Source organism: Aphis gossypii, chromosome 1 (assembly GCF_020184175.1).
Source record: "Aphis gossypii isolate Hap1 chromosome 1, ASM2018417v2, whole genome shotgun sequence".
Classification (NCBI taxonomy): domain Eukaryota; kingdom Metazoa; phylum Arthropoda; class Insecta; order Hemiptera; family Aphididae; genus Aphis; species Aphis gossypii.
The window spans coordinates 83327212-83343872 of NC_065530.1; the positions used below are offsets into that span (position 1 = coordinate 83327212).

Consider the following 16661-nt stretch of genomic DNA (forward strand, 5'->3'; position numbering starts at 1 on the left):
CTAGATATTTGTATATTTTTAATACACAAAATTCATATTATTTTACATTTTTTTATTACATATAACTCTTAGCTCTACTTACAATAACTGTTATTTTTTATACGTTACGTACAATGCATTGTATTGGACTATAGGTACACTATTGTTATACTGCAGTTATTACGGGTATTTGCAGTATTTGTGAAACGCATTTTATACTGCTCTATTAATATTAATAATATGTTTTATTTACGCATATGGTGATTTTTAAAGCAAACTCACCCTCATTTTTAGTTTAATTTGAAATCGATTTTACTTATATTTTACTTGATATACCCACTAAAAATTGACGGAAAGACATATAAAACGTGCAGTCAATGTTAATATGACTATTTTATCAAATCTTAACAGGGATTTTACAAATATAGCTAAGTATATGTACAACATATAAAAACTATAATGAATGAATGTCTACATAAATCATAAAAAAATGGTGTCCTTACAAAAAGGAATTTGTGAATAATATAAGTATTAGGAGATCGCATATAATGTAATGTGTCTAACCTATATTGACACTCTAATTATTTTTGGCTCGTATCTACATCAAACTACAGATGCATTTTTGCGCAATTATTGAAATGATGAGACTATCATATATAAATAATATGTACGAGACTCGTTCACGAAGATCGAACCTCAATACATGTGGTGAAAATTGACTGTGATCTGTGACGATCTTATTTTGAACAGACTTGTCGGTCATGTCGGAAACTAACTACTCGTGTTTGTCGTATACAATGTTTACCTAATCTATACCACTGTCACTTGGCTTGTATCGTGATCGAGACAACCGCTGACCATAATAATATTATGACTTAGCGTTCAAGTAGTCGGTACTCGGTTTACACCGTTATTATACACCGTTCGACGTGTTGTGTTCAGTATATACATTCAAATTTCAATTAATGTATATAATATAATATATAGAATATAATACCAAGGTAACAGACGAATAAAATTTCGGAAACACGTCGTCTACAAGAGGATTATTCAACACTGTATATGACACGGGATAGTGGAAACCCGACTTTATACACTGCCGAGCCGGTGTAACCACGTTATTATTTTCCGTTGACCAGTGTTAATGGGAAACGGCATGTAGCTGCCAACAGTTTTCTCCGCGTTACCATTATACATATAATTATTATTATTATTATTACGGTCGGCACAACACTACTGCAATACAAAAACGTGAAAAAACATTTCGTCAGAGTCGTTAATAATAAACCAATCAAAGTCTAGTCAGACCGTATAAATAGTCGACCCTAATGACCGCGCGATGTATATTTTTAAATATAATATGATTCAATGGATAATAACATCGGAGGAGGCGCGAGAAGAAAACCTATCTGTAAAATATTAAACGTCCGCCACCTATACATCCGTAGACCTTAAAGTCGGTACACGAGGCCTATATCGTACTATTATTATATTATATACATATAGTGTAAGCGCGACTGGTGTGTTAACTGTCGGCCGCGGCGGTGGCAACTGATCGGAAGACGACTATACACTATTTACAATCCTCTCGACGATTGAACATTTCATTGATGCATCGCCATACATAACAAATAGGTATATGATGTAATATATTATTATTATTATTACGGTATCGTGTCGGAAAACTACATATTATTATCGAAACGCGCGCCTCGAAGCTGTAGCCGTTGCACGCGCGTTTTATACTGTACAGACTACGTCCGTCGGTCCACAGCTGCAGCTGCTGCGTAGGTATATGCTTTTGAAATTTCACAGCGCCAAGCCGTATATCCGCCGCGGTCCACCGAAGGAAATGGATCATCCTCCCGTATCTGCATAACATAACGTAGTACGCATTCATCACGGTCCGCGGACGGACAACGTTCTCGCACACGATATGTAGGTATACCGAGTAGATTCCTTGACATCTATCGACACCAGCTACCACACGATTTATAGTTTTAAATACAGCATCACATTTATCACGTCTTGCTATTTAAACTATTGCGGCGTGTATAAATGGGTGATATTTAAATAGAGCACATCGGCCCGACGCGAACACGTCAACACACACAATAGTACAAAGAGGTATTGTTTGGTTTTTTAGGTAGGTATACTAATTATACGTTCTCGCGATACTGGAAATGGATTCAAAAAAAGGAAAATGTATAGGTAACCACGTTGTTGTAGGTTAGGTGTCGAGTGTACCTCGTCACAGATATTTATAGCCACTGCCCACTCTGTAATGTTAAATTCGAATTATTTGATAAATCAATGTATACATATGAAAAAGAAAAATCTAAGCGAAGACTATATAGTAGGTACTTAATAAATTGTACGATAAAATAAACCTAACCTGTATATTCATTTTTGAGGAAAATAATTTATTTATCGTATTAATATTTAACTATTTTAAATATTTAAATTATATGTTATTTTTATTAGCCTTTGAGTCAATATTAATTTAGAACGGTGTGAATGAGTTAATTATGTATACAATTTGTAATGGGTAGGTACCATAAAATATATTTTGAAAATGTCATTGTCTATAAAACATATCCAAAAGTTTCAAATAATCACGAAAATAGCAGCAAAATAATTAAAATTGTTATTTTTTATTTAGATATAATTTCGTCTAAATTTGAGTTTAAAATGATTATACAACTTGTTTTTAGTTTCAGAATGAATTACTTATGAGGAACCTAGTTTGTTAAAAATGTTTAAACCTTTTAACAGAACGCAACATTTTATTGACATTTATAAAAAAATATTACAAATGTCTATAAATAACTCGAACAAAAAAAAGCAAATAATTATTATAACTTTAAGTATAAACACTAATGCTAGTAGGTATATGAACACTTGGTGATACCTATTTTCAAGTATCCACGATTATTTATTTATGAATATTACAATATAGTATATTAAGAAAATCTTTTTTTGCATTAAAAATCTTATCGATCATTATGTAAGTAATAATAATATTGTGATTATTAATAACCATTTCTAAGAAAATATATACCTACGTAAGTAGAGGTACACAAACACTAAGCCATAATATATTATAATATATATTATAGTATATACCTATATATATAATAATATATGCATATAAATTATAAAATATGAAAATAAACAGTATATAACTATGATTTAATGCATATAGCTATAAGAATTGAATTATCTTACATATCTTATAATATATAGCTAGTAATAAAACCCAATATTGTTTTAAAAAATTTAAACATTTTTCGTTTTGTTCATAGATTTTTTTTTACCTCACTGTCCCTTGAGTTCTATACATTTTATTTCATCGTAGGTATACTCTTTATAATATATTCATGTGGTATATATAGTAATATTTCTTTACGTACAAAAGTACATTTTACGATTATCTTAAATCGACATTGAATTCAAATGTGATGCCCACTTTTCTTGTATTGCTATACAACTTCAGCGTAACGTTATTTCAAATATGTTATATTTCCCATCTGAATACCTCACTTGGTTCTTTTAAAAAGTCCGTGTCACATATCGTGTTTTAAGTCTTCTTTTTCTTTTTATCTTCTGACTACTTTTATCTTGATATTATATTGACTTTTGACGTGATCGTTTGATCGTTTATTTTCATTCAAACGTTTCCTCGAGCCACAAGGCTTATAATATTTCGATGATACTGCACAATTATTATTTCCCGATTGAAATCGTAACGTATAGGTAAAGTGATTTGTTCCTATTTTTCCACAACACGTTTGACGTGTTAACATGCGTCTAATTATATAGACTAAATCTTACTATATATATCTACATACACATTCAGGGGTGTGCTCACGGAGTTATGAGGGTGTCATATCCCCTCCATGAACTTTTTTTTATGCATTTATACATTTTTTGTCTATGACAATCAACAAAACAAAATACAGTTCACCTCCTCATCCCCTCCCCATTGGAAAAAACTGAGCACGCCCCTGTACATATAATATAATATCACTGCAATAGGAATTATTCAATAATTATAATAGAATAGAATATATTATATAGTAAGTACACTACAAAAAGGTCGATCGAATCGTCCAAAGATTACGCTATCATGTCTTTTATTCACACACACGACGACCGTATCATATACACGCTAAAGGCTTATTATAATACACGACTATAATTTTTTTTGGAATCCACAGATCTTTCGCGCGCGTTGTGCCGCGGTATATCGCCAAATTCGAATCGCGTATTACGGGGAACTTTAATACAATATTTGTCATCAATCGCACAACATGACATGTTAAAATAATACGATATTTTATACCTAAATATAACGTAAATATCTCGCGTTTTTATCGCACGAAACATATTATTATAATTTATCGAAACATATCGTATTATTTATTCGGCGTTTTAGATATTTTGTACGCGTGAAAACGGCAAAATAATAATATACATTATTATTACACAACCGCGACGGGTACGTGCACGGCGGCGGCACACGCGGCTCGCGGCGTTGGCACACCGCCGAGGTGTCGAAGGCTGCGTGTCCCTCTGCAATCATTATCATCATCGTTATTACTATTATTATTACTATACTATCGCATTATCGGCAACGGCGGTGGCCACGGATTGGCCGGCGACCGTCCTGCCCATTTTTTCCTCTCTGGTCCAGCCGCCGCTCCGCCCGGGTTGACAGTCCGCCCGACAGCTCCAACCGGTTGCATTAGCGGTGCGTGAACAGTGCACGACGGGTGTAAACAACAACTGCGGTCCGTACGATCTACGCACACTTACGGCAAGTCGTTCGTGTAAATAATATCATTGATATTATATATCAATCGTGCGCGTTAAATTAAATATAATAATTTATCGTTATTACCGTTTGGTATTTATGAAATTTTAAAAAATTGCATTTTATTATCGTATGTAAATTTTTTTTTCAACAATTGTTTCGGTTGTTATTGTCGCGCACGACTATATAACCCTGCAGATAATACGAGAAAAGACGATCACTCGAGTGCGAGCGTCGTTGAAATAACGGTATGGACATGTTGATCGTTAAGGCAGAGGACGAAAACGACGAGAGGAAAGCTCTCTGCAACGGCAATAACAACAACAACAACAACAACAACAACAATAACAATAACAATAACAATTGTAAGAAGAACAACGGCGTCGGAACGACAGCGAAAACGGTGGCAGCGACGACCGGTGGTGTCGGGACCGGCAGGTCCGAAAAACCACCTTACTCGTACATAGCCCTAATCGTCATGGCAATCCAGAGTTCGCCGGTGAAAAGGCTCACGTTGAGCGAAATATACTCTTTCCTCCAGCACAGATTTCCTTTCTTCAGAGGTTCCTACCAGGTAAATGCACACAAGTTTCATAGTAAATTGTAGCTTTAAATAACCTATACGTATAATATATTAATATATGATCAGAACCGTCAAGCTGTACTTAGTGCTATCGCTATGTATGCGCGTGTCTTTATTTTTTATTTATTTATGTCATCATAAATACACATTAACGCATAAATAATAGATATAAATAATACGACATCGTATTTATTAAAGTTAGGTGTCAAAATATTAATCCGATATTGTATCAAAGTAGATAAGATGAATAAATAGAATAAAATGAATAAATTACAAGTCTATATATTAATTATTCTAACGATTAGATACCTATGCATACAATGAAAATGTTTGATCTTATAAAATTTACATCTATAAGTCTTATATATTATGCATATAGGTGTGAATTATAAATTATTATAATACTATCCGTATATAGTAGGTACATGTTAGATACTACCTAAATAAATGTTACTATTTATTTATTTATTTTTTTTTTTTTTGGATTAAATTTATGATATTATGTACATATCATATAAATAGGTATACTATGTAGTATATGTCTACACACTGTACATTGGACATAATAGGTATATAGGTATTTCTTATGTCATATAAGACATATAATATAAAAATGTATTATCTATATCTATATACATACTTCACGATTAATAAATGAAAATAATATAATATATTGATTAGAAATTCGTAAGTTTATTTTAAATAGTCATTGTATTTGGCTCTATTTTATAATAAAAGTTCTTATGAAATTACACTACATTATTTTTAATTAAATAAATTATTTAAATAATTTTTAACATTTTCAATGATATCTTAAGATGGGTTATGTGGTTATCTTTAAAAAAGTTAAAAAATAGTATTTAACTTATAATTTAACGAATATTTAAATTAATGAATAAAATATTAACGACTAATGTGATAAAAATGTACTAATATTATTAGTATTATAAAATACATATACTGCAACTCTATTTTTTACGTACTTATTTAAACTTTAATGCAATGTATTTCAAGTGACTACGCATATTAGGCCCATCAAAATGTTTTTATAAGTAAAGTTTATGAAGACAGTCACAAAGATAGCAAATGTATGTGATATTTAAATGATTTAACCACGTAACTATATAGACACTATGGTTAATATCATATTATATTATGTAACGACAACTTCTCATAGAGCCTATAGATCTTAATACTTATAAATTATAATATTTACTATAATTAATATGTATAATGATAGTAACAATATACTTAGTAGTAAACATGATCTCGATTTTTTATAACAACATCAAAAACTCTAGTATAAGTATTTATCATAAGTTAGGTAATTATTTTGGCCGTAATACTGATTAGAAGCAATTAACAAAGGACATAGGTACTATATAAAGTAAAAACAAATGATATTGACATATTATTGTTATAATTTATAACTAAGGATTATCGCGTAGATGACTCATAGATAAATGTATAATTCTATGGTGACGTATTTATAGTATCAAAAGTCAAAATAGAGTGGTTGTCTAAAAAGGAATAAACTACATTTCCCTGGGTGCATTTTTCTTTGTAGTCAGCTTTGTATTCATCATTAAAAAAATGTTTTTTAATATTATAGGTAAACGAGTTAGATCACTGTTCTTTACAAAAATAATATTAGCTTATTATTATTTTATTGATTATTCCTCTATAATTATGGCGAATTTTGGTTTTCACGCGTAGGTGTATTGACTATTGAGATATTCAACAATTAAATTATAATAATAATCGAGTTTTTACTTTTTATTATATTCGGTGACAACATTCACTCACTTTAAATTCTGGTAGTAAATATTAATTCTTTTTTATGGAGTCGACATAATTAATTTATTTTATAAAGTATTGATATTTTATAATTTTTATAGTTAATACTTATCTAATTGAAACTATAATAAACAATTAAAGATTAATATTTAAGAACTATAAATGTGATTTTAAAAACAATTAATATTGATAATATGTGATAAAACGAAATAAAACTTATTATTTTTACCAAGCAAAAAATGAGTACAAAACTCCAACGTTGATTATTACGTTGTTACAAGGTTTATATCTCTATATGAAAACATATTAACAATATGATTTTAATTTTTAATCATATATAATATCAACTTTTTTTTTTTATTTGCATCTGGCTTTATATTGTTTCGTACTTGCGTGTCATATGGTCATTTAATAATTATCAGTGGTTGAACTTGGAGGTAACGCGCTAGTTTTAGTAACACTATAATATCAGTATATAAATAAACATTTTTTTTTTGAAACTATGTAGATAGTGTTATTTCAGTATAATTACTAATTAGCAGTAGCATTTCTTCACAATTTTCTATTGTAAGTAGAACAAATTTAAATTTAACTATTTTGAACATTACTTTTTACAGGTATTACCTATTATACGTACATATTATAATATGGGTTTTAACTAAAAGAAAACTGTATAATGTATTATGATGCAATATACACATTTTCATAAAAGTAGTGATATGATTGTACAGCGACATATTTTGTTTATTTCTATTATACTATTATGTGACATTATAACATTATTATGCGGTAGCTTACACATCAAAATCAAGTAGTGACTTCCAACAGTTCCAACCACTAATAATAATAATTATATTACCTATACCCGATTTAAAACGATAATTTTAATCGAATAATTATAAACATAGGTAATTCAATTGTTTTCAAAATAATTTATCTATTATATATTATGTTCGTATACATCATAATGTATAAGTATTTTTATATTCAAATAAATAAATATATATACATATATATTAGTATTATTTCTGTATTTGCCGTAAACACTTAAGCATAAATATTACCATTATCTGAAACATTATATACCGACCACACTCATACGACGGTCCACCAAGATTTTATATGCGTGTCATGCAAAAACAAAAATCTTAAAATCAAAAATTGCCTTAATTTAAAAATTATAGTTAATAATTATCATACGATAAATATTATAAAATTCTATAATTATAAATTTACTTTTAACCATTTGATTTTTGGTTTTTCTGAATTACTTCTTCCCTGTATGTATAGGTACCACAAACTCTATGTTGTGTGGATCGCATGACGTAAAACAAATACGAAAGTGAAAATATTATATTTAATATTATAACGATAAATTATGTATCTACGTGTGTTGTATACTAAATAGATATTTGCAATTAAATACACGTCATCTACATTTGTGCATAAATGATTAATGACATAGTAATATATTAAACTGTCGTAATGTACCTATAGTAAAACGAATGTTTTTTTCACAGGGATGGAAAAACTCAGTGCGGCATAACCTGTCACTGAACGAATGTTTCATTAAGCTGCCAAAAGGGTTGGGGCGTCCGGGAAAAGGTCATTACTGGACAGTGGATCCAGCATCAGAGTTAATGTTTGAAGAGAGCTCATTCAGACGAAGACCCCGGGGATTCCGTCGCAAGTGCCAACAGAAGACTGTTGGGCCGATCAGTGGAGTCGTTAGTGGTTATCAAACGTCACAGTACCATCAGCACCTTCATCACCATCATCATCACCAGAACTTACAGCTGCAACAACAGCAACAGCATCACCATCATCCGACCGTCCAACAGCAGCAAACGCAGTCGTTACCTCAGACTCAGTCGTCACCGATTCTGCCACCTCCGCAGCAACCACAGCCTCCACAGCATCAGCAACAGCAACCAATTGCCACTCAATCGCATCCGCAACAACCGCAACCACAGTCACAATCAGCGGCTTGTTATCTGCACGACCAATACGATTACAAGGACGCAACAGCTGCAGTGGTCTCGGGATACCACCAGCAGCAGCAACAGCAACAGGACTACAGTAGTGGTACAGGTGGAGGAATTGGCATTAGCAGCAGTGGAGGGTACTGCAGCAGGAACGACCAGTTGGACCATTTTGCGGCTAATTTTTGGCAAAGTCAAAAGTCTGACGGTTACGTCGGCGGCACGGGTGGCTACCAAGAACAGTTTGATTACGGTTGCCAGTATAACTTGACTCACGACAATGGTGAGTACCTATTTGATTTTTATAATTATTAAACCTATTTGCTATTTATATTTAGTTACAACTATATGTGCACCTACGCTGTTCAATGTTAACGATGAGTGCGATCAAATACTTTATAGAGATAGTATCTTAATCGATCTCATTGTACCTACTTAATATTTGTGTGAGTGGTTGAGTAGAAAGGACACGGCAACAATTCATATTATGTGAGAACGTTTGTCGTGTTGTACATAGTAACTGGAGTGTTTGACCACTTGCGGTGTGTAGGTGAAGAGTCATAGAGCAATAACGAATCAATTAGAACTTTATACGGCATTACCTGTCGACTGTTGACATACCACAGTCCTAAAAACAAGAATTTGTCCATCAAGCGTTCTGGTGACCTCGATATTAGGTTTGAACCCATCAAACAATGTCTGGCTGAAAAAGATTCCTTTTTTGCATTTCACACAGTTTATTTTATGTCAACGATCCTATTGAAAAAACATCCATATGCATAAAATGTAATATATCCCTTACGATACCCGATCACTTAATAGTCTACGACGTCATTATAATATTGCATATGTGCAGTGTGCCTATAAGGTATGATATTATAATATAATAGAACGTATTTCTAACGTTTTTATGAATTATAATTGTTTTCATAAAATATTGCAACTTTCAGAAAAAAATTAAAATTAACCAAATGTCTAACTATACTTTGTAAGCTTTAACTATAAAATAAACAAGTAAAACATAAATATAAAGATTATAATAACTTTAATAATAAATAATAATTTTATTTTTAAAATAAATCTTTAAAAATGAAAACCTAAAACTTAACAACTTTTTTAGATTGCATTTTTAATTATATATTTATAATTTATACGTCTGTATATAATAACAACATAATACAAGTTTATTCTAAAAATGCCACGATTGCCACGTACAATAAAATTTTAAAGTAATTTTTATAGTAACTAAAATATTTTTTTGTTTTATTTTTTAAATGAGCTACGTAAAAATCTGAATAATTAATTCAAGAATATTAATCTCGCTGTAAATTATCTAGGGTTTTCATATACTATGCTGCTTTATGTTTATTTATGATATTATACTGTTACTATACTATTATAAATTCATAAACAATGATAATAAATATTTTAGTTTCAAAATTGTGTTGTCATTTCATAAATCAATTATGACTAATAATTCGTCAATGCCAATGTAATTTATGTATAAAAGTATAATATACATAACTATGTTAAATCGATTGTAATAATAAATTACCTATAGGTGTACATTTTTAACATTTAACTCTTGAGTAAAAAAATGCAACCCAATATTTGTGACCAAAATGTATAATAAGTTCCTATAGGAACTGAATAATAGAGATCAATTATTTAGTTATCCTATTTTTACAATTTTTTTTCCAAACGTACCTAATAACAAAATACAGCTCATGTATGTGTATATTATTATAAAATCAAACATTGTTGTATTATGATTACTTATTTATTATTATAAATTATTAGTACAATTAGTAATGTTTAAATAATGTATTGACACTTAAAGTCAAAAATATTTTATAGGTGTTAGCACTTACTATTATATAATATCATTATTGAAAAAAATATCAATTTTCTATTCATAATAATAAAGAAATCAAAAGATTTATTCTAAATACTGCTACAGGACTATAATTTGTATATACCTACAAATTAAAACATTTTATTAAATAATCTTTTGCTATATAAAATGAAAGAAAAAAATGAATAAATATATTTTTTTGTTAAAATATTCATTTAATTTTGAATTTTTATTATTTTTTTGAAATATGTCAAGTACCTACCTATACTTATAATAGACGTAGTATGTTCAAATGTTATGGAAGCCGAACAAATAATTTATTGCACCTACTTGGGATCCTTTTTCATCGCTCAAAACTATTAATTATCCTTTGCGCTGATATAATAAAATAATTATTTTTCATAAAAACTAAAAAATAATCAATACCATATAATGAAATATTATATGCGTTGACTATAAATGCCCTTCTGTATAAATAATTTACAACAACAAATCGCAAAACAGTTTGGACAGGTGCAGTCATTCAACCACAGTAAAAAACAATTTTAAAAATTAAAAATCATTCTGAGATTGGCTTACCCGAATTGCTAGCCAAATAACGTACTTTGCTGGTTTATGAGATTTTCTATTAAAAAAAAAAAAAAACCTATGGCATTTTAAAATGAACTCTATAAGACATTATGTATGTATTTAACTGTATAAGCATCTTAAATTTATTATCTACAAAGAAACTACTTTTCTATATCAAGCTTTTAGAAATTTTCCATTAGACGTCAGTAATATAGAAATAATTTAATAAAACGTACCTAGGTATATTATATTTTATATATTTTATAAATGGAATTTTTTGTCCCGTTGTAAAGAAGCCGTTTAGTTTAAAGAGAAACTTGCTTTTAATGTTTTTGATAAAGGCGCCTAATGTTCTTCTAATTCGTTGGAACTAAAAACTTTTTACATAAATAAAATAAAAGAAAAATTGTTGACATTATTGTTATTTTACAATTAGCCACACCACAAAGAACACAGTGATTTTAAACCAAAGCTTTGACCAAAAAAAAAAAACGAAATACTAAATTCTAAACACACTTAACTGGCTACAAATAATAATAACAACGATTTGAATTAAAATCTAAAACTCTAACGCTATATAGACACCACTGGTACACACGCACAAAACGGCTCTAATGGTTATTACGAGCTGCTAACACAATAATCCTCGTGCGTCATATGCACCGTATAGTCACAGCCATACTATAATAATACTTGTGATATTGAAACCAAGTGGCACGGATACTTGGAATATTTATCGTTATTGTTATTGCCGCGCAGAAAACCGTAAGCTACGGGTGGACACAAACCAAACCCAATAGAGCAATAATAATAATAATAATACGAGCCGAGCGCGTGAATTAAAATAATAAAATCACCACGCTAATATAGTTATCATCTTCGTATCATTACCCGTACCTATATTACACTCTTAAAATAATAATGATAATTTTATTGGAGTCTTCGAACCGATTTATAACTATATACGGTCTGCGAGCGTCTAATAATCGTCTTATTATTATTATAATACTTTCGGGATGATGGTTTTTATTTCGAATCCTGTACTCAGAAGTGTCACGGTTAACGAATTTTCATTCTCTCTATTTTTTTTTTTTTTCGAGAAATAAATCATTATTTCTGCTTGTCAGTGTAATAAATAATGGTAACGATGTGGCTTTTGTCGATACGGATTTACTGAGTACTCGTAGGGCTGAATTTTTAAACATGACGTAATATATCTATCTATATCTATACACATATATACGTATATATATATATATATATTATACTATATTATAGTCCGACGATTTCAAAAAGTGAAACAAACGCGATCTTTGTGTGCATATCATTTAGAACGTACGACATGGCGGTTTTAGTTGTTTATGAACAGTGTTTAGGTCGACGAGCACGCTTCGTTTAAATGCGTTTCGTTGTGCATTCATAAAAAATAAAATAATAAACCCCCGTGGACCAATTTTATATCACATGTTGGCAATAAACAGTGTGTTGTGACTGAGAAACATAGTGTCCTATAAAAATAAAACCTCATTGTCTTATTATAATAATATTATATAATATATTAGGTACATAAATGGGTCAAACCGTGTTTTTTATGCATATTGATAGATAATATTTTTTATTCTGACCTACATATTATTGCTGTGTACGATCCTTTTGACCTCCACGTATTTAAATGACCGCAACGTCTAATTGTGTGGTTCACCCCCTCGGGTGAACACTGCAGTGTTGTGTCGTGGGTGTGCTATACAGTGTATAATAGTCGTCACCATTATCTATGTATATATATTATACATAAACGGTGTCACAGGGAGCGAGAGTTGGAAGTATATGATAATAATATAATGTGCAGAGCTGGGTGCAAGATGACGACGAGTGTTCTCCACCCATGTATAGTCGCATTTTATACATAAAGGTATTTAATTATTTTCGTATGCAAGGTCAAGAGGTTTCGTCACCGATCGCGTAGGTCCTCCGAAACGCACGTGGCCTTGTCAAAATATATAATTTAAAACAAAACCACTTGTTGACTGTGAAATACGATGACATATTTTTTCCTTCTTGGTTAGACGTGTCGATTTCGCCACACATTGGCTAAAAGTCAAAAAGGTACAAGTGGCCAAGTGGGTGTGAAAAATGTATACGGCGCTCGCAGACGCCAGCCATTATAACGTCATATTTTTAGTCGTCTAGAGTCTGACAACGACAACGACGTTAATCTGTTATTTTATTGAAAACCTATTAATCTTATTATTATTATTATTATTATTATTAAACCAATTCATTTCAGGTTATAGCACGGTTGCGAGAAGATCGGCGACTGCGGCCGGACAAACACAACAAACCGTCATGGACAACGCTATGAACGCCAGTAGCGGATTACCACAACACATAAGTCTCCACCATTATTATGACTGTCCAAAGTTTTGTTAAGCTGTCATGGTTTTTATGTATGTGACGTGTAATGTGTATGCATTGGACTTTTGCGTTAAAAAAAAAAAATACACAATAAAAAACCGCAAATACCACTCCAATAGGGTATAACTATTGTATTGTATTGTATATAAATATAAAATAAGATATATTTTAGCTAAATGTATGTTTGATATTATTGTACATCACGAAATGTATATAACGCTCGTAAACATTAAAACGGATAGAAAGCAAAATCGGTATATTGAAGCATTCGGTTATCGCGTGATTCCTTTCGACAATAGTATGTCTTTCACTTTTAAGTTTTAATGAATATAAGAATATTTTATCTTTAATCTGAATAATATGACTACCGTTAAGTCTCGCTAAGCATTCACAAAACATTTTATATCTGACTTCAGTGTGAACAAGTGCACTGCGAGTACACTTATTACAGTACAATATATATATAAGTAGCGAAATAACAATTTCATTTATGATACCTAGTTCTTATTTTTTTTAAAAAAAAGCTCTTTAGACAATAAACACATTTCTTAGTTTATCGTTTGAAAATAAAAGTTTCGTTGTTTTAATTTAAACACGTAATAGAGAAATAAACTAACAGCGGATATAAAACAAAATGTCATGATAAATTATAGATAATAAATATTAATTTAATCTCTCAATATGTATACGAAAAATTATTACTTGGTATTAGTTAGATACATGTCGCAGTTTTATTTTTTAGGATTAAAGTGTGATGTATATAATCCATTTATTAATGTATTTTTTTTTTAACATTTTGTAAATTATATAATAATAATTGGCCCAACCATCAGTTGTGCAAATACAAATATCGAATGTCATCTCTAGTCTCTCTCTCTGTATAATATAATATTGTATCGACAAAACGTGAATGTTCGATATTTCGTATTGAATAAAAGGCTGAACATTTAAATCAATATGTATTACATATATATATATATGACATATGTAAATAGTTATACGATTATTTTAATTTTTATGTAATTTTAAAACCATTTCGTGTAGAAATAAAACATACCGCACAGAAATTATGTATTTTGGTATGTGTATATAATATTATGTAAGTACGAAATATATTAAATATAGTATTATACGTATTCACTGTTTACTCTGTATAGACATTATAAATAGTGTTTTTAAAGTGGATATTTTTGGGTTATTGCAAAAAATTTCCAACGCATTTATCACTGTGTGATGTACATGAACTATGAAGGGAGCACATCGTCAAAGACGGGAGGTAGATATTAAAAAAGGTTAAAAACGTTCAAGACGGTAAACGCGGTAGGTATTCAATAATCGTAGAACCTCAAATGGACCACCCGGGCCCAAATGTGTGGTACTCAGACACACACACTTGTACAGTATTATGTATACATGATATATTATATTATTATACATTACTATGTCATGCGGACTTTTGAAATACACTAAAAATCGTTTTATTTTTATTATTTTTTTTTTTTGTCAGAAACGCCGATTTTGCTGAACATGTGTTAACGTACGAGTGTTGTATGTGTTTCCCTGCGCGCATCTCGTGTTTAATAGTTTACAACACTCTTTCCCTTCTCTACGCAAGTGTGTGTGTGTGTGCTCGCGCGCGCGCGCGCGCGTACCTACATCGAACTTCTAGACAATAAAACGAATCCGAAACATAAACAAAATCCCTTCGTGTAAACATGGCCCGAAGTCAAAGAATTCGTACCGATTTCGTATCCTTTAATTTTATATAAAAAAAAAAAGTACAAAAATAAAAATTAAAATCGCCTCCGGAAGAACCGACCGAGAAAGAAAAATAAAAATGAATATATATATATATATATATAATATACGTTATGAATGATTAAACTTTTATTATTTTTATTTTATTATATTTTTACATTCCCTAAAAATATAATTATATAAAAGTTAGATGGTGGGGAGATCTTATATAGATGCAATCAGTAGTACGCAGTATCGTAATCGGGGACCCATCGACTTTGCCAGTAATTAGTATTCTGCAGGTAGTCAGAAACAACTTTTCAATCTTCACCTACACTTTTTTGCCTGTAATAGTGTAATTATATATAAAAAAAAATTCTATTACTAACTAATAAATTAATTTTTCAAAGCAAACATTTTTTTAAATAATACGTTCCAATAGAATAGTTATAAATACATAATTGTTCTTTTCTAAACATGTTGTTGTAGGCAACTATAAAAATGGAATGTCAAAAGTATAGGTATGTCGTTTTGGAAACAACAACTCAAAACAATAGAATTGGTACTAGTGGAATCGATGAAATACTCGTAAGGGCTAACGTGAAAACATTTAACTATAGAAGAAATATGGATTGATTCAAAAATTTATAGAGTATAGTATAGTATAGACGCGTATTACGCGATATATCTCAATGCTACGATAATATTAAATGCGTCATACGTTTCCGTAAATACATAAGTTATCCCTACATAGTCTATCGTTACACAACTCAAACTTTTGGGTGTAAATATTTAATATAATATTATACGCATCAGCATACTGCAGATATTTGTCCACCCATTTTACTACAAACTATAAATAATAAATAAAATAAACATACCTACGCAATGTAGCAATGTGTTTTAGCTTTTGGAATTTGGGGTAAC

General features: G+C 30.3%; 1 protein-coding gene across 1 annotated transcript; it reads left to right on the top strand.

Moving 5' to 3' along the window:
- Positions 1-4447: 4447 nt before the first annotated feature.
- On the top strand, positions 4448-15133 carry LOC114132853 (forkhead box protein C1-B-like). Its single transcript, XM_027998446.2, has 3 exons — positions 4448-5369; positions 8696-9440; positions 13870-15133. Exons 1-3 carry the CDS (start codon positions 5046-5048, stop codon positions 14010-14012), a joined length of 1212 nt encoding a protein of 403 aa, XP_027854247.2. The 5' UTR covers positions 4448-5045; the 3' UTR covers positions 14013-15133.
- The last annotated feature ends 1528 nt before the right edge of the window (positions 15134-16661 follow it).